Here is a 24,563-nt window from a genome sequence, read left to right on the forward strand (position 1 = left end):
TGAGTCACCAGTGTCTGGCTAAAAGAGAATTATTTTTGAGCATCAACAGGAAACTTATGGAAGTTACACAGCCTATTGCCTGATATAGAGCAGGAATCAAATAAATGTCTATTTGTTTAAATAAGTATCTTATGCCCTGAAACATGAGCAAATGAGTGAGACAGGCACGCGACACATGGCACTTTTCTGTATGTTCTAGGCACAACTATTATTTATTTAAAAATAGACACATGGCTCCATAGTAAGTCAGTTGGCCAAGCTAAAAATAGATTCTAAACATAGAACGGGTAGAAACTGGATCTAGATAACAAGTCATGGGAAGCTGTGACAGAGGTTGCTTGAAGCAGAAAAAGAAGGACTCACAAAAACCAATTAAGCATTTGGATAAAATTACCCATCTCCATTTCAGTCTCTGTCTTTCCTCTGCAGCAGGAAAGGAAGTACATGTAGGCACACATGTATGAATATGTATATCTATGCAAATAAAGATGAACATAACTCATTCCTACCTATCTGCAGTGACATCATTTACAAACCTATTTGGAGGCTTGGAGATTTTTTTTTTTTTCTGGTATAGGGGCTTGAACTCAGGGCCTGGACACTGTCCCTGAGCTTTTTCACTCATGGCTGGTGTCTACCACTTGAGCCACAGCTCCACTTTGGCTTTCTGGTGGTTAATTGGAGATGAGTCTCACAGACTTTCCTGCCTGGGCTGGCTTTGAACCACCATCCTCAGATCTCAGTCTCCTGAGTAGCTAGGATTACAGGTATGAGTCACCTGGAGCTTATAAATGCATAGTAGATACTACACTGTGGAAATATACACTTCCCTAAAATCTTTACATAAAGCAAATCCAGTCCAAATTGGGATAGGGTGGTAAACTACTAGAAAAGCAGAGGTAATAATGACCTCTGTGTGCAGTAAATTCACAGTGGCTGACTTAGAAAATGAACACTGTCATCCTGTCGTTAGAAACATGGGGAGCAGGGAGGCCAGAGAAGAGCTCTAATCACTGGGCCAAAGACTGCTGTGAGGCGGGCCGCTTGCAGGAACAGAGATGGAGCTCAGGTTCCCCTTCTGTCTCCTTTTAAAATGTAGTGTGGAGCACACAATTATTTTTCTCTCTGTTGCTAGGGTGCTTCAGCTGTGGGCACTGGTATTTAGGGAGAAAGCCATGAAATGTGTGTCCTTAAATCACATAATCTTCCATGGCTGTTGAATGAACAGATTCATATGCATTGTGACTTGAAGTAATGGTGGACTCATCATATCAGACAAAACTGCGCAGAAAAATACCAAAGCAGATCCATTTGAGAAGTGAATTTGTTTGGTACCATAACAAAGCCAAATCTGGCTCAGCTTTTTTTGCTCAAGGTTGGCACTCTCTTCTACTTAAGCCGTAACTCCACTTCTGCCTTTTTGTTGTTGTTGCTGTTGTTGAAGGGCTTGAACTCAGAGCCTGTGTGCTGTTCCTGAGCTCTTTTGCTCAAGGCTAATATTCTAACACTCTGAGCCATAGCTCCACTTCTGGTTTTTGACTTCTTACTTAGAGATAAGAGTCTCATAAGCACTTTTTCTGCCTGGGCTGGCTTTGAACTGTGATCTTCAGATCTCAGCCTCCTGAGTAGCTAGGATTACAGGTGCGAGCCACCTGCACCCTGCTACTTCTGGCTTTTTGGTGGTTAATTTGAGATAAGATTATCACGGACTTTTCCTGCCTAGACTGGCTCTGAACCGTGATCCACAGATCTCAGTTTTTTTTTTTTTTTGGGGGGGGGGGTCGGTCATGGGGCTTGAACTCTAGGCTTAGACACTATCCCTCAGCTCTTCAGCTCAAGGCGAGCACTCTACCACTTGAGCCACAGTGCCACTGTTGGTTTTCTAGTGGTTTATTGGAGATAAGAGTCTCACGGACTTTCCTTGCCTGGGCTGGCTTTGAACTGTGATCCTCAGATCTCAGCCTCCTGAGTAACTAGGATTACAGGTGTGAGCCACCGGCACTGGACTTGATCCCAGCTTCTTGAGTGGCTAGGATTACAGGTTTGAGCCTCTGGTGCCCTGCTGGTCCATGAGTTCTTAATATGACTTCCTAATATGGGATGTAATACTATAATAAGTGTATGCTTGTCATATAAATTCCATGGAGTGGGAGTGAGTATTTGGGTTCTTTCTGTGTGTTAGCTACATGCTATTAATATTAGCCATTGTCATTTTCTAAAAGTTACAAGGGTAATAGGCATTTAATGTAGATATTGAGGACTGATTTCCCTCCCTTGCTTAAAAAAAGATCATTTCTGACAAATGATAATCATTAACCAATAAAAATTATGGGAAGGTAAAAAGGAAGTTAGCAAATCAGGTATCTCTACCAGCAGCTGTGCAGGGCTCAATCACCTGCTCTATGCACAGCTCGGTATTCCTCACATGCTGGTTGCTCAGCAGAGTCAGGTCTGGTAGTTGCTCCCAGAGCAGCAGATCATTTAATTTAATCAGAAGAGGCCATGGTTGACTCAGGTTTGCCCAGCACATTATGAATATAGTTTCTGAAAAGTGCCTAACAATGTATTTGACTATTTCTCCTCCCCACCCCTCCCCCCACACCTTTCATTTCTGAAGGACAGCTTAGCTTTGCTGGGTAAAACATTCCCAGTTGGCTTTTTCTTTCTGGACTTTGAACATATTGTCCCATTCTCTCCTGGCCTCCTAAGCTCCTGAAGTTTGTTGAGAAGGAGGTCTGCTGTCATTTTAACAAGATTGCCTTTAAGTCACCTGATATTCTTCCCTTTTTTTTTTTTTTTTTAAGAATTCTCTCTTACCTTGTATTAATATACTGTTTTGTAGAATGGGAACTTCTTTGTACAACTATTTAAAGATAATAATAATAAAAATGTTAAACATAAAAATAAAAATAAAGAATTGTCTTTTTTTTTTTTTTTTTTTGGTCGGTTGTAGGGCTTGAACTCTGGGCCTGGGTGCTGTCCCTCAGCTCTTCAGCTCAAGGCTAGTACTCTACCACCTGAACTACAGTGCCACTTTTGGTTTTCTGGTGGTTTATTGGAGATAAGAGTTTCATGGACTTTCCTGCCTGAGCTGGCTTTGAACCGCGATCCTCAGATCTCAGCCTCCTGAGTAGCTAGGATTACAGGCGTGACCAATGGCGCCTGGCTTAGAATTGTCTGTCTTGTACTTTTGATGGTCTGGCTATAATATGCCATGGATATTATAATCTGTTTTGGCCACATCTGATCAGAGTCCTTCGAACTTCCTAGCTGTTGCTATCTTTCCCAAGGTTGGGAAAGTTTTCAGAGATTATTTTTTGTTGTTGTCCTTTGTTGCTGGTCCTGGGGCTTAAAATCAGGATCTGGGCATTGTTCCTGAGTTTTGTTTTTCTTTTCTTCAAGGCTGGCACTCTACCACTTGAGCCGCAGCTCCATTTTTGGCTGTTTGGGTAGCTAATTGGAAATAAGAATTTCATGGACTTTCCCGCCAGGGCTGGTTTTGAACTGCAATTCTGAGATCTCAGCCTCCTGAGATGCTAGGATTACAGGCCAATTCCATTTCCCTTGAGGTGTAGTCTAGGGTTATCATATCATGCTGCCGTGTGTTTCCATGCTTCTTGTGTCCCTTTCCCAGTATTGATGCATCTGACAGATCAGCTGCCCATTACCTTAACTGGCAGCTTCTACTGTAGCAGGCTTCCCCCGAGGTGCTGTGTCCAGGGTCCTGCCTGGAGGGACCATGTGCTGCGGTGAGACATCACTGTCTGCACCTGCATGTGCACAGCCATCTCTGTGGCCGGGGCTGCGGCACCAGCTGGGGTGCAGGGCCTTCACACGGAGTCCACCTGTGAGGATCCTGGGCCACTCGGTGGGCCCAGAAGGTAGCAGGCTGGGCCTGGGCTTCCGAGGTCCCCATGAAGACTGCCTTGTACTGGTGAGCTGGACAGGCCCCTGTCCGTGGAGAAAGGTTGAGTGGATGCTTCCCAGGGACCCTGGGGTTGGCCTGCACAGGGAGGGGTGCCCGCCCCCCTTTCCTCTCACACCCCCCCCCTTCTTGGGTCAAGGGAAATGGGCAGGGCCAAGCCTGTGCTCCTAAGGGCCTCAGTGAGCCCGGTGACTCCTGCCTCCTGGGCCCCAGGGGGGCAGTGGCATCCTGGTTACTTCCCAGGGCCTGGGCAGGCCACACTGACTGGTAAGGCAAGTGCAGGGCCAGGCGGCGGGGGTGGGGGGCACTGGGCTCCTTCTGGGACTAAGGCAGGCAAGGGCAGCCTGCCTGCTGGTGGGTATGTGACTGGACCCTGGACTGGGCCGGCAGAGCTGCCAGGGTCCTCGTGCGGAACTCAAGGTGCAGTGTGCAGCAGGAGCTGCCGGGGAGCAGCTCCCTCTCCCGGCACTGCAGTGGCGGGGTGACTGCACACCTCCCCAACACGGGCTCAGGGCCTGCAAGGCTATCTGGCAGCCCCTGCCCCGCTCTGGCAGCCATGGCGGGCTGTGGCTGCTCACCCTCTTCTGCCTGGTGAAATCTTGGTTCAGGGTTCATCTCCAGAGACAACTGGCTAGGTGCTGCATGCTAAGTTCCTTCTCCACAAGGCCAGCATGTACCCGTGCTCAGTACTGTCTCTGCCACAGTCCCAGTACGCTCTGGCATCCTGCCTGGCGCACTACAAAGAACTAGTCATTGTTTTCTGTTTTGTCTTTTGTGGTGGGGAGAAGCGCACCGAGCATCTCCAGTCGGCCGCTTTTGTCAGTTGTAGCTATTTTCAGGAATGGAGCCACATGGGATGGTAAAAGACAAAAAAATACCTGGACAGATGAATGATACAGGACTCCACACGGTGAGACCACAGGAGAACGTACATTCCTGAGACAGCCACATGGGTTCAATAGCTATGGGCATAGGATCATTTAGAATGATCGTTAGCGAAATGAACTCCAATAAATGGAAACGAGGTTTTATGTTCTTTTGCTTCTTGTTTTGTTTCTCCTTTGTACTGTTTTTTTCTCCTTTGTACTGTTTTTTGATTTCTGTCCCTTTTGTATGTGTTTATCTGTTTTGGGGGAGGGTAAGAAGCATAGAAATGGGGGAGAAAAGGTAAACAAATGCAGCAGTTGTACTCAGTAGACACTACCTTCAAAGTGAACTATACAACTGGAAGATAATGAAGAGTTGCACTGCTCAGAAAGAAATGTATTCATTATCTTATGTAACAGTAACCTCTTTGTACATCATCTTTACAGAAACAAACAAAAAAAGAAATGGAGCCATGGTGGTCTACCATTCCCCAGACAACACAGCAAGGGCTGGGGGGAGGGGGAGGTGAGGATATCTGGGCTCTATCTTTTTTTTTTTGGCCTGTGGCTTGAACTCTGGGCCTGGGCGCTGTCCCTCAGCTCTTCAGCTCAAGGCTAGCACTCTACCACCTGAGCCACAGCGCCACTTCCAGGTTTTTCTGCTTATGTGGTGCTGAGGAATCAAACCCAGGGCCTCATGCATGCAAAGCAAGCACTCTACCACTGAGCCACCTTCCCAGCCCTGGCTCTGTCTCTCTTATTCACTGTTCATTGCTAAAATAACCTTTTTTTTTTGGCTACTACTGGGCTTTGATTTCAGTAACCTTATGTTTGCTAGGCGCTTGAACCATATATCAAGTCTTTTTCTGTGTGCTGATTATTTTATTATTATTATTATTATTATTAGTGTGTGTGTGTGTGTGTGTGTGTGTGTGTGTGTGTGTGTGTGTGTGTGTGTGTGTGTGTGTGTGTGTGTGTGTGTGTGTGTGTGTGTGTGCTGGTCCTGGGACTTGAACTCAGGGCTTGGGATCTGTCCATGAACTTTTTTGCTCAAGACTAGTGCTGTACCACCAGAGCCACAGCTCCACTTACAGCTTTGTGGTGGTTAATTGGACACGAGTTTCATGGATTTTCCTGCTCAGGCTGGCTTGAACCATGATTATCTGCTTTCAGCATCCTAAATGGCTAGTATTATAAGCATGAGCCAGCGATACCCAGTTTGCTTCATGTTTTATGCTGGTTGTTTTTTTTTAATCCCACAGGGAGAGAGGTGACTAATTTTGTGAAGAATTTTTTCCCTTCAGATTCTCCTCTGAAGAACTGGCTCAACCACTGATGTATTTGCAACGAAGCTGCAGCAAAGGAGCTACTACAGCTCTCCTGAAATCATATTCTTGCTCTATTGCTGAGTGTGCACATACACACATGCGTGTGCTCATGCACGTGTTGCTGGGGCTCATACCCAGTCTTGTGCCCGTTAAGTGTGTTTTCTACCCCTGACACCCTAACCCCTTCTGGCTGTGTTGTGATGGGTCTGGTGGTTGTCTTTAAGTTCTGAGGCCGGGTCCTTCTGAAGCACAGCCATGCTTGATATCAGCCAACCCAGGAAGGCGGGTGGGTGCCTGAGACACCTCAGCAGCTCACGCCTAAAGCTCCAAGCCTCCAGGTGTGCTCAGGCTACATCTAAGGGTAAAATGGCCAGGTGTAAACAGAGAGGGGCCAGAGCGAAGGAGATTAGCAATCTCATGCAGTGCATCTCTCATCCTGTAGCAGCGGAGTGTTCGGCAAGCGGAGTCTGGGCAGAGGCTGGGGTTGGACTTCTGCCTGCCCCTTCCTGTGTGAGGGGCATTTGTTTCACCTGAAGGGGATTTTCCCTGGAAGTTTCTTTTTGTCTCTTGGCTTGAGCTTTCCCACCTGCTCTCCCTAGACTGGAGTTCCACACTACTGCTTGCTTCGTTTGCTGTCTTCTGGATATAGACTATTTTTTTGTGAGTTGTGGGGCTTGAACTCTGGGCCTGGGTGCTGTCTGTCCCTCAGCTCTTCAGCTCAAGGCAAGTGCTCTACCACTTGAACCACAGCACCACTTCCTGTTTCCTGGTGGTTTATTGGAGATAGAGTTTCACAGACTTTCAAGCCTGGGCTGGCTTTGAACCATGGTCCTCAGATCTCAGCCTCTTGAGTAGCTAGGATGACACCTGTGGGCCACTGGTGCCCAGCTTCAGACGGTCTTTTTGTTTACTGGTTTTTTTTTTTTGTTTGTTTGTTTTTTTGCCAGTCCTGGGGCTTGAACTCAGGGCCTGACCACTGTCCCTGAGTGTTTATGCTCAAGACTAGCTTTGAGCCACAGCACCACTTCTGGTTTTCTGTTGGTTAATTGGAGCTAAGTTTCAGACACTTTTTGCTCAAGGCTAGTGGTCTACCACGAGGTCCACAGCTTCATTTCCAGCTCTGTGGTGGCTAACTTGGAGGTAAGAATCTCTTAGACTCTCCTGCCCTTTGCTGGCTTTGAGCCCTGCTCTTCAGATCTCTGCCTCCTGGGTAGCTAGGATTATAGGCGTGAGCCGCTGGCACCTGGCCTATGGTCAGGGTACAAAGATCTATGTCTCCAGCCAGGTTTGGAGGCGCACTCCCATAGTCCCAGCTACTCAGGAGGCTGAGACAGGCGCGTCCTCTGAGCCCAGGAGTTTTGAGACCAGCCTGGGCATCCGAGATTCCTTTAAACCAAAGCCAGACACTCCACAGTGTTGTAGGCCTTCGTAGCATGACACATCTGTGTTTCCCGACAAAGAAGCCCATTCCTCTCGCGCTGGGCTCTGCAGGGCGTCGCGGGTCCGCTCTGGACTGGCACAGTGTGCTCAGAGGAGCCCAGTGTGGAAGGAGAAAAGGAGCGCCGAGGCTGCTCCCCAGCCAGGGGCTGGCCTGGGAGGGGGCCGGGGCCGGGGGTGAGGAGGAGCGGGGCCGGGGGTGAGGAGGAGCGGGGCCGGGGGTGAGGAGGAGCGGGGCCGGGGCCCAGCCGGGGGTGAGGAGGAGCGGGGCCGGGGGTGAGGAGCGGGGCCGGGTCCGGGGGTGAGGAGGAGCGGGGCCGGGTCCGGGGGTGAGGAGGAGCGGGACCGGGGCCGGGGGTGAGGAGGAGCGGGGCCGGGGCCGGGGGTGAGGAGGGCCGGGGCCGGGGGTGAGGAGGAGCGGGGCCGGGGCCCAGCCGGGGGTGAGGAGGAGCGGGTCCGGGGGTGAGGAGGAGCGGGGCCGGGTCCGGGGGTGAGGAGGAGCGGGACCGGGGCCGGGGGTGAGGAGGAGCGGGGCCGGGGCCGGGGGTGAGGAGGGCCGGGTCCGGGTCCGGGGGTGAGGAGGAGCGGGGCCGGGGGTGAGGAGCGGGGCCGGGGGTGAGGAGGGCCGGGGCCGGGGGTGAGGAGCGGGGCCGGGGGTGAGGAGGGCCGGGGCCGGGGCCGGGGGTGAGGAGCGGGGCCGGGGGTGAGGAGCGGGGCCGGGGCCGGTGGGTGGCCCAGCCGAGTCGGCCTCTCTGTCCTACACAGGCCGCGGCCGAGCACCGCCATCTTTCGGCCTCTCTGAGCGCAGGCGAGCGGCCGCGACCTTGAGCGCCGCTCCCGGGCCGGGGCCGGGGCCGGGGCCGGGGCCGCGCGCGCCCCGCACGGTCGGAACTGCGGCTCTGCGCCCGGTACGGCCGGGGGGAGGGAGGGGGAGGAGGGGCGGCCCTCCCCCCCCCCCAGTCCTCACCGGCCGGCCCCGGGCGGCGGCGCGGGCCTGGGTGTGCAGCGCGCGGGAACCCGGGCAACCCGGGCAGCCGAAGGGCGGGGCTGGGGCGGGGGGGGGGGGACGGCGTTGCCCGGGCGACGGCAGCACCAAGATGGCGGAGGATAAAGACCGAGAAGGTACAGACAGGGCGCCGGGCGCCGCCGCCCGCCTCCATCTTGGGCCGGAGGACGGCGCCTCGACGTCCGCCGCCGGGGCCCCGCCTCCCCCGTCCCCCCCTCCCCCGTTCCGCCTCCGCGCCATGGCGGCCTCGGTCGCGGACAGCGCGCCCGCCTCCGCGGAGCCAGGGCCTCGCCGCCACGGCCTCCGCCTCGCCAGCCGTCGCGGTCCCGGGCCCGCCCCGCCTCCATCTTGCGCCTGCCGGGCGTCCTAGACCCGGGGGAGGTGGCGGGGCCCCGACGGGGCGGCCGAACGGGGGCGGGACGGGAGGGAGGACGCGGGGGGGGGGGGCCGGCCTCGGGAGCCCGCGCGCCTCAGGCCGCCCAGCCCCGCGGAGCCGTCCCCCCCCCCCCCCCCCCGTTCCGTCTCGCCCCGGCCTCGGGAGCCCGCGCGCCTCAGGCCGCCCAGCCCCGCCCCGCCCCGCCCCGTCCCGGCCTCGGGAGCCCGCGCGCCTCAGGCCGCCCAGCCCCGCGGAGCCCCGGCCTCGGGAGCCCGCGCGCCTCAGGCCGCCCAGCCCCGTCCCGTCCCGCCCCGGCCTCGGGGAGCCCGCGCGCCTCAGGCCGCCCAGCCCCGCGGAGCCGTCCCCCGCCCCGTCCCGCCCAGCCCCGCGGACCCTCGCTCCTCCCCTCTCCCCCCTTCTCTTGCTCGTGTCAGGCCTATTTCAGAAGCCAGCCTCGGGGGCACCGTGCCTTGGGCTCATTGAAAACCTCCCCAGGAAACTGGGGTGGCTGTGCTTGCCGAGAGAGAGGCAAACACTCTGAACTTAGTTCTCATTTTGTGCCAGTCCTGGGCCTGGGCGCTGTCCCTCAGCTCTTCAGCTCAAGGCGAGCGCTCTACCACTTGACCCACAGCGCCACTTCCTGCTTTTTTTTTCTGTTTATGTGGTGCTGAGGAATGGAACCCAGGGCCTCATGCATGCAAGGCACGCGCTCTACCACTGAGCCACCTTCCCAGCCGCGGGGATGGGCTCTTGCAGACTCCTGTGCTTGTGCAGGCCTCAAACCCCCATCCTCTAGATTTCAGTCCTTTGAAATGCCTGGATTGCAGCCATGAGCCCCTGGCACCTGGCTCTTATTTGTGTGTGCCAGTCCTGTAGTGTGGTCTCGGCCTGGGCACTGCCCTTGGATTTTTGGCTCCCGCTAGTGCTCTACCACTTGAGTCTCAGACCCACGTCCAGCTTTTTGGTGTTTTAGTTGGAGATAAGTTTCCTGCACTTACCTGCGTGGGCTGGCTTCGAACTATATGGTCCTCAGAGCTCAGCTAGGATTACAGAGACAAGCCACCAGCACCCAGCCATAGTTGTCTTTTATTATCCTATATACACGTTTAACCATAATTTGTTTTGCTTTGAGCTGTTTTGAGAGCTACATATGATCATGTCACTTTAATGAATTTTAAAACATATATAATTTTTACTTATTTTTTGTCAGTTACACAGCTTGAACTGGGGCTCTGTCCCTGAGCTCCTTTGCTCAAGGCTAGTGCTCTACCACTGTGAGCCACAGCTTTACTGTGTTAGGTCTGCCTTTCTTCACCGGCCTGAAACCAGTAATCACCTGACTGTGAGTCAGCAAAGGCTCCCAGGCTCTGAGGTCACTTCCTCATCTGCTGAGGTCATTTCCTGAACCGATCTGGTCATGCCTCCCTAGACAGTGGGAGGTTCCACAGTCACTTGCACATCTGCCTTGGTCCCACATTTCCCTGTGTAATCCAGCTCAACACAAGTCTGTCCACCTCCCCCCCCCCCCTTTTTTTTTCTCTTCTTCCTTTCCCTCTGTCTCTGCAGGCCTCCATCTCTGGGCCTGCAGTTTGCTCTCTCCCCAATAAACTTCTGCGTGAAACATTGTTGTGGGTTTCCTTTCCAGTGAACCTTACATATGGTGCAGAAACCCAGGTTAATTGGAAGAGGCGCACAGGACTTTTCTGCATGGGCTGGCTTTGAACCGCAGTCCTCAGATCTCAGCTTCCTGAGTAGCTTGGATTACAGGTGTGAGACAGTGGTGTCCAGCTGACAAATCAAATTCTACTATACATATTCCAGTTTTGCCAGTGGTCCTAATTGTTTCTCATGCCTTTTATAGCGTTTTCCCTTTGTATAGGTTTCTGTCTAGAATCACATTTAGTTGTCTTCACTTTGATAGGCCATCTTACTTAATTGAGAGCAGTAGTACATTTATTTTTCTTTGTCATGACGTGGATCAACATTGGATCAGAAAGAACTCTTGTCTGCAGAGATTCATGATTCCTCCTGCCTCATGGACGGCCAGGCCCTTCATTGAAACTTCAAGGCATAAAATGTGGCCTTCCCTCAGTTCCGGATACTTTCTGAGTCTAGCAGATGACTGACTGCAAAGGCCTCTAAGATGGCTTCTGTGTTTTCATTTATCAGCTGAACATGGCTCATCTGGATCTGAATTCTCTACAAAAAACCTTCCATTTCCCTTAGAATACACTGAACTCTTCACACAGCACACCAGTGGTCTTTTTCCTTTGTTGTTGTCTGGAAGCACCTTTCATGAAATCTACACTTTACCATAGTACATGGTCATGTACCCTTTTCTCATCCTACATTTATTTTTTTTTGGGGGGGGGGGCCTGGTCGTGGACCTAAACTCTGGCCCCAGACTTCACATTCTTAACACTAAGAAATCGTATTTAAATGTAGGATGAGGGGCTGGGAAGGTGGCTCAGTGGTAGAGTGCCTTGCCTTGCATACATGAGGCCCTGGGTTCGATTCCTCAGCACCACATAAGCAAAAAGAAAAAAGCCGGAAGTTGCGCTGTGGCTCAAGTGGTAGAGCGCTAGCCTTGAGCTGAAGAGCTGAGGGACAGCACCCAGGCCCAGAGTTCAAGCCCCACGACCAACCAAAAAAGAGAAAAAAGAATGTGAAGTCTATAGTGAGTTCTGAGAGTTGGAAGCTTCAGGCTAGGTAGTCACTGCTGGAACTTCTGCCCAGGGCCATGAGGAGTAGAGCAGAGCCCGGCTTATTCATGGTGACACAAACAGCTCTCACTTCCAGGAATAAAACATTGCCCTCATGGAAATTACCACAAGAGAACTACACAATTACTCCACTAGTTGTGGAATAGCTTTTAGAAGTGCAGGGCTCAGAGTCTGCATAGGATGCAGACATTGGCATATGGTGTTTGTTGCGGCTCTGTCACCAGCGCCACGCTGTGGAGTCGGCTTAGGTGTCATCAAAGGATGGATCACTGGGTGGAGGATCTAGGTAGTGGACAAGCACTTTCCTAGCAAGTGCCAAGGCCCTGAGTTCAGCCCTCAGCTCCACGGGGGGGGGGGGGGGTGTGAGGCTGGGAGGCAAGAAGAAAGGATGGTAGATACGCATATAAAAATTTCAAAAGTGGGCTGGGAAGGTGGCTCAGTGGTAGAGTGCTTGCCTTGCATGCATGAGGCCCTGGGTTCAATTCCTCAGCACCACATAAGCAGAAAAAGCCAGAAGTGGCGCTATGGCTTGAGTGGTAGAGCACTAGCCTTGAGCTGAATAGGTGAGGGACAGCACCCAGACCCAAAGTTCAGGCCCCACGACCGGTCAAAAACAACCAAAAAACAAAAACAAAAAAAATTCAAAAGTTCAGAATTCTAGAAGGATACCCAATTTAATTTTTTCTTATTTCAAGGGCTTTAAGTATGACATTGTTTAAGTTGATTGGAATTCAGAAACCTGAAACAAAACTCACTGTGCCCCCCCCACCTCACCAAAGCCTAAATCAAGAAAGAGTGGGTCAATAGAGGGATTAAGTGGGGCCTTGTGTGGCTGGAAAGAGGCTGTGAAGTGAATCTTGTAAGTAGGTAGAGGCCAGGCCTCTGAAAAGTCAGGCCATAGGGGCCGATTCTGAGATCAAAAGGAAACCCTCAGCTTTTCAATGGGGAGACAGTACCGATTCTGTTTATTTTCTTATCTATTTTAGGCAGTACTGGGGTTTGAACTCACGGTCTTGTGTCTACAAGGTAGGCAGACACTGTCTCTGAGCCACATCTGTAGCTCAGCTTCTGTGTTTATGAGGTAACTCTATCTCTTTAAATGTACTCTCCCTCCCTTTCCTTCCTCTCTCCCTCCTTCCTTCCTTCCTTCCTTCCTTCCTTTCCTCCTCCTCCTCCTCCTCCTTTTCTTCTTCCTCTTCTTCCTCCTCCTTTTCCTTCTCCTTCTTCCTCCTCCTTCCTCCTTCTTCCTTTTTCCTTCTTATGTCTTTCTTTTCCTTCTCCTCTTCCTCTGTTTTGGCTGGTACTGAGGTGTGAACTCAGGGCTTTGTACACTCACTTGGCTTTTTTGCTCAAGTCTGGAACTCTACCACTTGAGCCACACCAGTACTTCTAGCCTTTTGCTGATTAGTTGGAGACAAGTTTCCTGGATTTGTCTGCCCTGGTCAGAATTGATCTCTTAAGCTACTGTAGCTTGTTTTCCTTTTCCATTAGAATGCTTCCATATAAGAAGATGATCAATTAGTGTTTGACAGATTGGAAGCACAAATTATAAAATTAGACTGTGATTGAGTATAATCTTTATATTTAGTGGGAGAAATAGGAATTCACAAAGAACTACCTCTTCTCTCCAAAGAACACAGGAATATGTCCCTTGGCTGTTATTATTTAAAGCAGTCTACTTGTGGTTTGGGTGTTGGTGCTACTGAGTCATGCTGGACATAACATTATTTATTTATACTTCCAGTTAATTAACCTTGAGGGCCTTTCTTCACCTTCTCTGTAGTACACTTTAAACAGCGCTCCTGGCAAGCATTTCTCTTGGGGCTTATTATTTTATCTCAGTTCCTCTAGGTGGGTGTGAGCGCCTTGTTCAGTGTTTAACTATGTGTGCAGACCTAGGCTTTAGGAAAAAACTCAGCTCCACTATTTTGCATAAAAACTTGTATTATTAATCTGGCTTTTCTCGTGGTGATGGGCACTCTTTTTTTTTTTTTTTTGTCGGTCGTGGGCCTTGAACTCTGGGCCTGGGCGCTGTCCCTCAGCTCTTCAGCTCAAGGCGAGCGCTCTACCACTTGAGCTACAGCGCCACTTCCGGTTTTCTGGTGGTTTTATTGGAGATAGGAGTCTCACAGTCTTTCCTGCCCGGGCTGGCTTTGAACCGCGATCCTCAGATCTCAGCCTCCTGAGTAGCTAGGATTACAGGCGTGAGCCACCAGCGCCCGGCAGTGATGGGCACTCTTGCTACATGTGCTATCACTCATTTCTTTTGAAATGAAGCCCGGGTTGTGCTTTTTACTTTGTTTTGGTTTTAACTTCCTAGATTCAGTTGTCTTAGTGTTTCTATTGCCAAAAATCAAGTATAACATGAAATTTTTGGCAATGGTAGCATATAGTATGGAATTAAGCTGTATAATGATATAACTCTCCTCTAACTAGTGTTATCAATTAAAAAGCATTTTTAGTACTTCAACATATTAATTTAGTTATGTTGTAATAAATTTGCTGCATTTTGTGGTCTAGTAAAAAACAACTAAGCATAAAGTAGAATATATATAATATATACTATCTATGTATATGTGTATATAAGGAGGTAAGAGTCTCACAGAGTTGCCTGTCTGGAGTGGCTGGCTTTGAACTGCAGTCCTCAGATCTCAGCTTCCTGAGTAGCTTGGATTACAGGTGTGAGCCACCAGTGCCTGGCTTGGTATTCTTTCTGATTATTTTTTTGTTTTTTGGGGGTTTTTTGGGTGGTAGGTCTTGAACTCTGGGCTTGGGCGCTTTCCCTGCACTCTTCAGCTCAAGGCAAGCGCTCTACCTCTAGAGCCACAGCGCCATTTTCTCTGATTATTATTCTGGTTTTTTTTTTTTTGGTCCAGTCATGGGGCCTGAACTCTGGGCCTGGGCCCTATCCCTCAGCTCTTCAGCTCAAGGCTAGCACTCTACCACTTGAGCCATAGCGCCACTTCCGGTTTTTTTTTCTTTTTGCTTATGTGGTGCTGAGGAATCGAACCCAGGGCCTCACGCATGCAAGGCAAGCGCTCTACCACTGAGCTACCTTCCCAGCCCATCTGATTATTATTCTGGTTATATTTATTGAGAACTTATTTACTATGAATCTACTTTATGCTAATCCATTTATGTTCATTATTTGTTCTAATCTTCATAACTCAATGAGTTATTGTGAACATTATTCTTATTTTAGAGATGAAGAAATATGCTAGTTGGCAGGAAGGGCCTGTTTGACTAAATGCATAGTTTCTGTTCATTCACCATTTTACTGTTGCATGCTTTTTTTTTTTTTTTTTTTTTTTTTTTGCCAGTCCTGGGGCTTGAATTCCCTGAGCTTCTTTTGCTCGAGGCTAGCACTCTGCCACTTGAGCCACAGCACCACTTCTGGCTTTTTCTGTGTATGTGGTACTGAGGAATTGAACCCAGGGCTTCATGCATGCTAGGCAAGCAATCTACCACTAAGCTACATTCCCAGCCATGTTGCCTGCTACTTTAAACTTTGATATTAATGTTCAGTATTTGTAGAACATCATTTAAGATCTTGATATTTGTGAAACCAGTAAACAAATACTGATGAGGTTTTTTCTTGGCACTCTACTTTTCAAGTTATTTTCATATAGTTTAAGCCTTTTCCTTCCTTTCTTCCTTTTTTTTTTGCCACGGTCTCACTATATAGCTAGTGTGGCCTTTGGGTTCTCTAGCCCAGTCAAGTCTGGAATGTGTGGTCCTCCTGCCTCAGCATCTCAGAATCTTGGAATTCGGGTATGTGCCACAGAACCTGGCTAGCTTGAGCCATTTAAAAACAGAAAAGATATGCTGGTGCTGGCAGTTCACACTTACAATCCTAGCAACTCAGGAGACTGAGATCTGAGGATCATGGTTGGAAGCCAGCCTAGGAAGGAAAGTCTGTGAGACTTTTTATCTCTTAAGTATTAAAAGCTGGAAGAGGATCTGTGGCTCAAGTGGTAGAGTGCCAGCCTGGAGCAAAAAGCTCAGGGAGAGTGGCCAGGCCCAGAGTTCAAGCCCCAGGATCAGCATGCGTGCGCACGTGCACGCGCGCACGCACACACACACACACACGAAAAGGCTTCTTTGTTTTTCATAGTATATCTTGTAAAGAAGACTGTTAAAGCAAACTTTTTGCTATGTTGAAAATGAACTATACAGCTGGTAGATGGCGATGGGAGGGAAAAACTGGAAATGTACTCTTGCCCAGTGCTGGTGGATCATGCCTATAATCCTAGCTGTTCTGGAGGCTGAGATCTGAGGATGGTGGTTCAAAGCCAGCCTGGGCAGGAAAGTCTGTGAGACTCTTATCTCCAATTAACCACCAGAAAAACAGAAGTGGTGCTGTGGCTCAAGTAGTAGAGCATTTGCCTTGAGCTGAAGAGCTCAGGGACAGTGTCTAGGTCCAGAGTTCAAGCCCCACAACAACAACAACAAAAAAAGGAAATCTATTTTCTACCTATTATTAATCTTATTACTTCAACATATTAATTTTGGTATATTATAATAAACAAGTTTGCTGTATTTTGTGGCTTAGTAAAAACTATGCATAGGTAGAATATATTATGTATATAATATATATTATATGTATTAGTAGGTACATCACCTTTATAATAATAAAACATAAAAGGTAAAAAATTTAAAAATGGCTTTATGGACTGATCAAGAAGTAAGTTGATTTATAGAAGGCGTTTAGCATTTCCTGAGTATATGTTTTAAGCTACACTAAAAAAAAACATAAATAGGAACAGCCGACAGGAAGCTGAAAACTGCAATAAGCTTTCTTCTAAATTATAAAATGTGGTTGACAGACATCTTTTTATAAATATATCTGTGATTACACACTGTTTTTAGACTTTGATAATTTTTTTTCTGAAGGGAAATCTTTCCTTCAAATTTCTAAAAGCTAAAATAGCAAATTATGACAAGACAGAAATTAGTCCTACCCATTTTAAAGCTAAGTTTGGACCATATTCCCTAATCCTAGGGCTTGAACTCCGGACCTGTGTGCAGTCCTTGAGCCTCTTTATACTCAATGCTAGTGCACTACCTCTTGAGCCACAGCTCTACTTCTGGGTTTTGAGTGGTTAATTGGTGATAAGAGTCTCAAGGGAGCTAGGCGCCCGTGGCTCACGCCTTAACCCTAGCTACTCAGGAGGCTGAGATCTGAGGGTCGCAGTTCAAAGCCAGCCCAGGCAGGAAAGTCTCCAATAAACCACTAGAAAACCGGAAGTGGTGCTGTGGCTCAAGAGGTAGAGCATTTGCCTTGAGCTGAAGAGCGCAGGGACAGCGACCAAGCCCAGAGTTCAAACCCCACAACCGACCAAAAACAAAAAGAGTCGCAAGGGGACTTTTCTGCCTGGGCTGGCTTCAAACTGTGATATTCAGATCTCAACCTCCTGAGTAGCTAGGATTATAGGCATGAGTCACTGGCACCCAGCTCAAGTCTCAAATTGAAAGGGAAAATTGAAAGGCAAAAAGCCAGGTGAGCGAGAAAAGGGAAAGGAACACTGTATGCCCAGACACCCCAAATATAGCAGCTTAAGACCACTAGCATCCATGCTTTCCAGATGTGGCTTTGCTGTCGGATGCTGATGTAGAATCTGTCATAATTCTCACCTCACATACATGGCTATTAGCAGGAACTCTTGATTGTTTTTGTTGTTGTTGTTCATTGTAGGGCTTGAACTCAGGGCCTGGGCATTGTCCCTGCACTTTTTTTGCCCAAGGCTAGCACTCTACCACTTGAGCCACAGCACTGCTTTCTGCTCTTTCTGAGTAGTTTATGGGAGATAAGTCTCTCGGACTTTCCTGTCTAGGCTGGTTATCAGTGGTGATCCTCAGATCTCAGTCTCCTGAGTAGCTAGGATGACAGGCGTGAGCCATGGTGCTCAGCTCACCTCTTCTTTGACACTAATTTTTCATCTTCCTCCTGCTTACTGCTTGTTGTACAAGCTTTGGCACCACTTTATTAGTTCTGTTCACTTCAGTTTCAGGGTCAGTCACAGGGTCGTCCACCACCCAATACTCCAGCTTCAGGGTCCTTTCCAGCTTAGTGATCTTCATTCCCACTCCTCTCAGGGGCTGCATTTACTCATAAGCTCTGGGAGACTCTGGGAAATCTTTGCTGCCTTCTTTCTGTTTATGGCACAGATCTCCTAGATGCCCAGTGCTGTTGTACCCTTATGTGAAGGGCTTAGGCTTCGAGTTGCTTTGACCTGACAGTTTACCAATCAAACAAAAGTGATTTTGACTAGTGTAGAAGAAAAAGGAATCCATTAAAAGATTGTAGGGAGCTCATAAAACCAAGAGGAAGCTGTAGAGACAGTGGACAGGAGGAGCAAGAGGATGCTGAGCAGCGCGAGCCACTGTGAGTGGCTCGTGATCACCATGAGCTCCTCAGGTGTCCCTGCTGGGCCACTGCCACCAGATTCCTGCAGCACCTGCGTCTACCCTTCCCATAATGAAGTTATAAACTCTGTGTGTGTGAAGGAAGGCCGGACTAGTGTCTAGTCTTGCCCCAGGTTGGTTGAGAAACCAACCCACTTTTAAGTCTCCCGATGATGATTGTACTTCATGTTTTAAAAAACAGAAGAGCTGGGCGCTGGTGGCTCATGCCTGTAATCCTAGCTACTCAGGAGGCTGAGATCTGAGGATCGCGGTTCAAAGCCAGCCCGGGTAGGAGAGACCGTGAGACTCCTATCTCCAATAAACCACCAGAAAACCGGAAGTGGCGCTGTAGCTCAAGTGGTAGAGCGCTCGCCTTGAGCTGAAGAGCTGAGGGACAGCGCCCAGGCCCAGAGTTCAAGCCCCACAACCGACAAAAATAAAAAAAAATAAAAAAATAAAAAACAGAAGAAACACTTAGGCCTGACTTCCTTCGCTTGTTGCCCACCCTTAGACACATCTTTTACTAGTATTCTTTCCTACTCTCTTTAAGTAGGAGACCATTTTATTTTATAATTATTTGTGGTGCTGAAGATTAAACTCAGGGCCTTGTACATGCTAGGCAAGAGTGTTATCAACAGCTTGAACTCTGGGCCTGGGCGCTGTCCCTCAGCTCTTCAGCTCAAGGCGAGCGTTCTACCACTTGAGCTACAGCACCACTTCCGGTTTTCTGGTGGTTAATTGGAGATAGGAGTCTCATGGTCTTTCTTGCCCGGGCTGGCTTTGAACTGCGATCCTCAGATCTCAGCCTCCTGAGTAGCTAGGATTACAGGCGTGAGCCACCAGCGCCCGGCCGCCCTTATCTTTCTTTAGTTATCTGAGCAGAAGAGTTGTTTCTTTTGTTGTTCAAAACTAATTTTCTTCTTTGTGTTTAAAGACTTCATTTATTCTTCTCCAGGATCTTCTTTCAGCAATCAAGCCTTCCTTTGCTTTAGTAAGATTACTTATTAATATTCTTTTTTTTTTTTTGTCCGTTGTGGGGCTTGAACAACTTTGTTGTTGTTGTAGTTGTTGATTTATAATGAGACACTGTATCAGTAAACCGTGGTATGCTCCTGTAGTACTGTTAAAAATGGAAGATCACAACCTGAAGAATGTAGCACGCAAATGCGGGAAGAAGGCGACTGCTTTTGTATTGGGAATACTGACCTTTGGTGCTCAGGGCCGGGGAGGAGGGAGATGGGTTTGACCAGCACTGCCCCTTAGTAACTGCGATCTTGGCAGGTTGTAGAGCCTCAGATTCTTTCTTTCTAAGGCTGGCCACACCACTGCGCTTGGCAGTGCACGCAGGCACCTGCACGGGCCTGGGGGGCAGCGCCTACTCCATAACCAGTTGTTGAGTGAGTGAATGCTAACTATTAAGTGCTGTAAAAAAGAGGATACGTAGGAAGAAGGACTGAAGGAAAGTACAGCAAAATGGTTAGTGTTATGTTAGAATAAAGAATGTGAGTCATTCAACAGTTTCTCTTCTCCTCCTTCTCGTCTACCACCTCTTCCTTTCCTTTTGTTTTGTTTTCTTCTTTCCAAGTCCGGTACTGGGGCTTGAACACAGGACATTGTGTTCTTGCACTTGTGGCTTGAGCCATGCCTCCAGTTCTGGCTTTTATGGCTGGTTAATTGGAGATAAGAGTCCTGACGGTTTATCTATCCAGGCTGACTTTGAACCATGATCCTCTGATCTCAGCTTCCTGAGTAGCTAGGATTACAGGCATGATCCACTGGTGTCTGGCCCCATTTTCTTTCCTTCTTTTTTTCCTTCCTTCTTTCTTTCCTTCCTTCCTTTCTTCCTTCCTTCTTTTTTCCTTTTTTTTTTTTTTTGTCGATCATGGGGCTTGAACTCTGGGCCTGGGCACTGTCTCTTAGCTCTTCAGCTCAAGGCTAGCGCTCTACCACTTGAGTCACAGCGCCACTTCTGGCTTTTTCTGCTTATGTGGTGCTAAGGAATCAAACCCAGGGCTTCATGCATGCAAGGCAAGCACTCTACCACTGAGCCACCTTCCCAGACCTTCCATTTTTTTTTTTCAGATCTTATTATTTTTTTTTTCCTGTCACACTTTAGGTTAAAGGGAAATGAACAGAAGGTGGGAGATTCATGTCTTATTTGGTGATATTTACAATTAAAATAATTACCCATATTTTGATCCCCTTCTCTCCCTTTCTGGCTGTTCTGTTATACTTATTTAATACATGTTGAGACGGGTTCCGGGTTACATATATCCGCTTATTCAGCTGCACGTGGAGTTAGCCCAGCCCCTTTCTTTTCATACCGGGCATTGGTCTGTTGGCAACTCTTGATGGTGGCTTTGTCCTTTAGCATCCTGCAGACTGTGGGGTTTCTTCCTTGCTTACCGCTGCCCTCTGGGTTCTCTGAGCTGTGCTACACGCTGCAGCCCCAGCATGGTCCTGGTGTAGAGGCCAGAGTGAACAGAAGCAGATGAGACCCTCCAAGCTGCTCCTTGACTTCAAGCCAAAGCCCAAGTCCCAGAGGTAGCCATAGACTCTTACAGAATCCTTCCCCTGTCTTCAAACTTACACTTTTCTGATCTTTCCTACAGTCCTGTGCTTTCTGTGCTCTGCCTAAGGTCCTCATGGAGACACACCAGGCGGGGCCCTTTCCAGCCTCCTCGCTCCTGTCTTCCTGCCCCAGCACTCCTGCCTTCCCAGCTCGTTTGTCTGCTTTCCTGTAGCACCCTTTGACTTACTGTCTGTCAGCAAATATGTACCGACATCTATCTTCCCGCTGCAAGGCAGGAATTTCTGTCTGTTTGGTTCCTGGCTGTTTGGTTCCTCATCAGCTGGTACAGTGTCCTTCGTAGTAATACTCAGTGACCATCGTCGGACATGTCACCGTTTCCTGTCAGTGAGCCTTGCCCACACCGGTGGAAGCTTTCTGAGCGAGCCTCGTAGGTTGGTGTCCTGCCCCTCGCCCCTCCAGGCTTCCTCAGGCGCAGAGCAAAGCCAGCGGGCAGGGCACGTGACAGAGAAGCGGGCAGCGTTTGTTGCCTCTGTGTGCTCTGCCGCTGGCTGGGGAGGCCCCCGAGCGACTGGAGAGGGAGGGGGTTCTAGGGGGTGGCTCTGGGGGGACACATAGGTAAAACGCTCTGAGGGTGCATTTAAGATTGAAGTAACTTTGGTGTTAGGTCTTGGAAGATGGAGAGGAGTTCAACATGCCAAGCGCTACAGAAAGATCGGGAGACAGCATGGAGCCAGGTGTGCTGGTCCACACCTCCAGCTCCGGCTCTTGAGAGTCTAAAGCAGGAGGATCTTGAACTTGAGGCCAGCTGGTGCTCCATATCAATACCTTGTCTCAAAAGCAGCCATCAGGCAAAACCCCGCAAGATTCTGAGACTGGTTATGAGGTTTTTGTTTTGAATTTATAACTAAAGAAACATAATTTACTTTGTCTTTTGCAGAGATAATGGTAGCAGAATTTCACAAAAAAATCAAAGAAGCATTTGAAGTGTTTGACCATGAGTTGAATAACACGGTGGATGTGAGGTTTGGAAATCTTTTTGTTACTGTCATAATTCTGAATTACTCATGCAATTTACAGGTAGGAGAAGAATCTTCTTAACATTGTACCTCGGATTTATTATGCTATTTAAAGCGTTTTTCTGTGTCTGCAGAGGTCTTTGCTAGTGACTGTTTCGGGTACATTTTGTTTCTTATTCTTCATAGTCTGGTGGATAGAACATATTCACATTGCTTATTCCAGTCTATAGATTGTAACGCAGTGAGTAAGCTGAACTCTCCTATAGCTTTAGTGCACATAGTTGGGACTCAGAAAATATTTATCAAGTGAATGAGTAGACTTTAAAAGATACGCAGCTCGTATTATCAGGCCATCACGAATAGGCTATTACAAAGAAAGAGTAACAAAGTGTACAGAACGGCGCCATGGCAAAAAGAAGAAAACACATAAAAAACGGAAACATGAACATTGGCAGAGGGACAACCCCAGAGGGACAGTGAGCAGAGGGACCATGACCAGAAGGACCAGGAGCGGGCTGGTGAGGGGTGACCACGGGACGCCGTGCGGGGCTCGCGGTGTCCATGCGCGTTGTGCCTGCTGTCTTCCCTCAGGAGAGGTCCAGCAGACCTAGGCTGCATAGAGGTGGGTCTGTGGTGGCGGCTTGAGGTTCCCTTATCTCTGTGGAATGGTGGCAGCCCACCCACGTGAGTGGCTTACCACCAGCTAGACTTGGAATGGACGCAGCTGTCCCTATACCAAGGAGGGCGCCCGGAGGGCTCCAGGCAGACTTCTGCGGTTCCAGGCCCAGCTGTGTGACTGGGAGGAGCTGATTTCTTCTCTTGGTGCCTCACTATTACATTTCCTCAGAATCATCAGTGTAAGTCATCTCAAAGTGTGGTCTGGGGACCCTTGTATGTCCCCAGGGCCTTCACAGGTGACTGAACACATACTCTTCTTATTAATAAAGCTAAGACAATATCAGCTACTTTTGTGTCAATTCTCTCCTGAGAATGTCTTTAAAAACTACATTACATGTGATGTTACAACAGGTTGAATCCAGCCGTGTTCTTCTGAGCTGGACATCAAAGAGACTTGGAGACATGTAGAAGCACTACTCTTCCTGTTAAATTTATCTTTGTGCTGGAACGTGTCTTTGTTTTTTCATAAAATTGTTACTTATGTAAACATACAATAGGGTCATCGGTTAGTGCACTAAAGAATACATATTTTTAAAATTGAGCTTTAATTTCTAATATGATGACCATAGATTCAAATAACTCCCATAAGTGACTAAGAGCATAAAGGAGTTGTGAGACCAGAAAGTTTGAGACCTGCTTCTGTCAGTGAACATTTTTTTAAGCTCTTAGAACAGTGTGAGAGGGCTGGGAAGGTGGCTCAGTGGTAGAGCGCTGGCCTTGCATGCCTGAGGCCCTGGGTTCGATTCCCCAGCACCACATAAGCAAAAAGAAGAAAGCCGGAAGTGGTGCTGTGGCTCAAGTGGTAGAGCGCTAGCCTTGAGCTGAAGAGCTGAGGGACAGCGCCCAGGCCCAGAGTTCAGGCCCATGACCAGACCTCCCCCCCCCCCAAAAAAAAAAGAGTTACATGGAGTTTCTTGCCTGGGATGCCTTTGAACCGCGATCCTCAGATCTCAGCCTCCTGAGTAGCTAGGATTACAGGCGTGAGCCACAGGCGCCCAGCTAGTTCTGCAAATTCTCGTAGAAATATTTTGTGTGTGTGTGTGTGTGTGTGTGTGTGTGTGTGTGTGTGTGTGTGTGTGTGTGTGTGTGTGTGTGTGTGTGTGTGTGTGTGTGTGTGTGTGTGTGTGTGTGTGTGTGTGTGTGTGTGTGTGTGTGTGTGTGTGTGTGTGTGTGTCTGTGTCTGTGTCTGTGTCTGTGTGTGTGTGTCACTGGCCTTGCTCCCAGGGGCCTGTGGAAGGGTAAGCTGTGTTCAAGGTTGCAGAGAGTCCCTTACGGCCATTCAGGGAGGGCTGATGAGGTAATGGGTACAGCAGTGTTAGGTGAAGACGGCCCTGTATCACCCCTCCACAGGCCACTACTCAGGAGGCTGAGATTTGAGGGTCACCTTTCAAAGCCAGCCCAGGCAGGCAAGTTCATGAGACTCTTATTTCCAATTAACAACCCAAAACTGGAAGTGGAGCTGTGACTCAAGTGGTAGAGCCCTAGCCTTGAGAACAAAAGCTCAGAGACAGCACCCAGGCCCTGAGTCCATGCCCCAGGACACAGAATGTACCCCAGTTCATTTGGAGAAGGGAGATAGGGAGTAGTAATACTGAGTGATTCGGCCTCGTGCACAGAACAGGAAACTCTGCCGGCACTGTAGCGATGACACACGTCACCTGAGCACAGCGAGGAAGACTGCGGCTGCTGTGCGCCTGGGGAGGCGGCGCAGATGGGACTGGAGGGTGCTGCTCACTGGTGTGGGTTGTGCAAGGGAGCAGGTCCCAGGGGCTGCTGGGAGCTCATTCTTTACACCTTGAAGAAATTGGAAACAAGTGTAGAGTCGCCACTGTGCGGTGTAGTAGTGAAACCAGGCCAGAAGCCAGGCTGTAAAAGTACTGTAATTTAAGTTAGCTTTTGGTTAATTTAAAGGCCTGGGAGCTCTACCAGCTCCCAACCTATAGTCTTCTGTTTCTTTCCTATGAAATTACATTAATTAACCAGTGCTAGGAACTGAGGCCAGGGCCTTGGGAAAGGTGGATGAGCATTCTGCCACTAACCTGCGCCCTCACCCCTTCCCTACCAGTGGCAAGTCGTCCGGGTATTGAGTTGAGGGATTCAGCAGAGACACACACTCTTGAAAAGGAAGAACGAAGTTGCACTCAGACTCCTGATTTCAAATTTTACTTCAGTGCTACATCAATCAAAAGACTGGTGCTGGCATTGTGGCTTAGAGCTAGACACACAGATCAGTGCAGCAGAAATGAGGGTCTAGAAATAGACGCATGTTC

The 24,563-nt window shown here is 49.0% G+C and overlaps 1 protein-coding gene across 3 annotated transcripts in view; it reads left to right on the forward strand.

The window, feature by feature from the left end:
• The first annotated feature begins 7,179 nt into the window (after nt 1-7,179).
• Nucleotides 7,180-24,563, forward strand: part of Efcab2 (EF-hand calcium binding domain 2) — a 45,883-nt gene continuing 28,499 nt past the window's right edge. Inside the window, exons 1-3 of one of the 3 annotated variants that reach the window (XM_070023134.1) lie at nt 8,637-8,678; nt 12,648-12,687; nt 21,537-21,621. In XM_070023134.1, coding sequence (XP_069879235.1) covers nt 21,542-21,621 — 80 coding nt within the window. In that variant the 5' untranslated portion in view covers nt 8,637-8,678; nt 12,648-12,687; nt 21,537-21,541. Of the gene's footprint in view, nt 7,260-8,627; nt 8,679-12,647; nt 12,688-21,536; nt 21,622-24,563 lie in introns of those variants that run through there. The other 2 variants (XM_070023136.1, XM_070023133.1) reach the window with 2 other exon arrangements.

The sequence above is a fragment of the Dipodomys merriami genome, unplaced genomic scaffold, assembly GCF_024711535.1.
Source record: "Dipodomys merriami isolate MVZ:Mamm:240054 unplaced genomic scaffold, mDipMer1.0.p SCAF_158, whole genome shotgun sequence".
NCBI lineage: Eukaryota > Metazoa > Chordata > Mammalia > Rodentia > Heteromyidae > Dipodomys > Dipodomys merriami.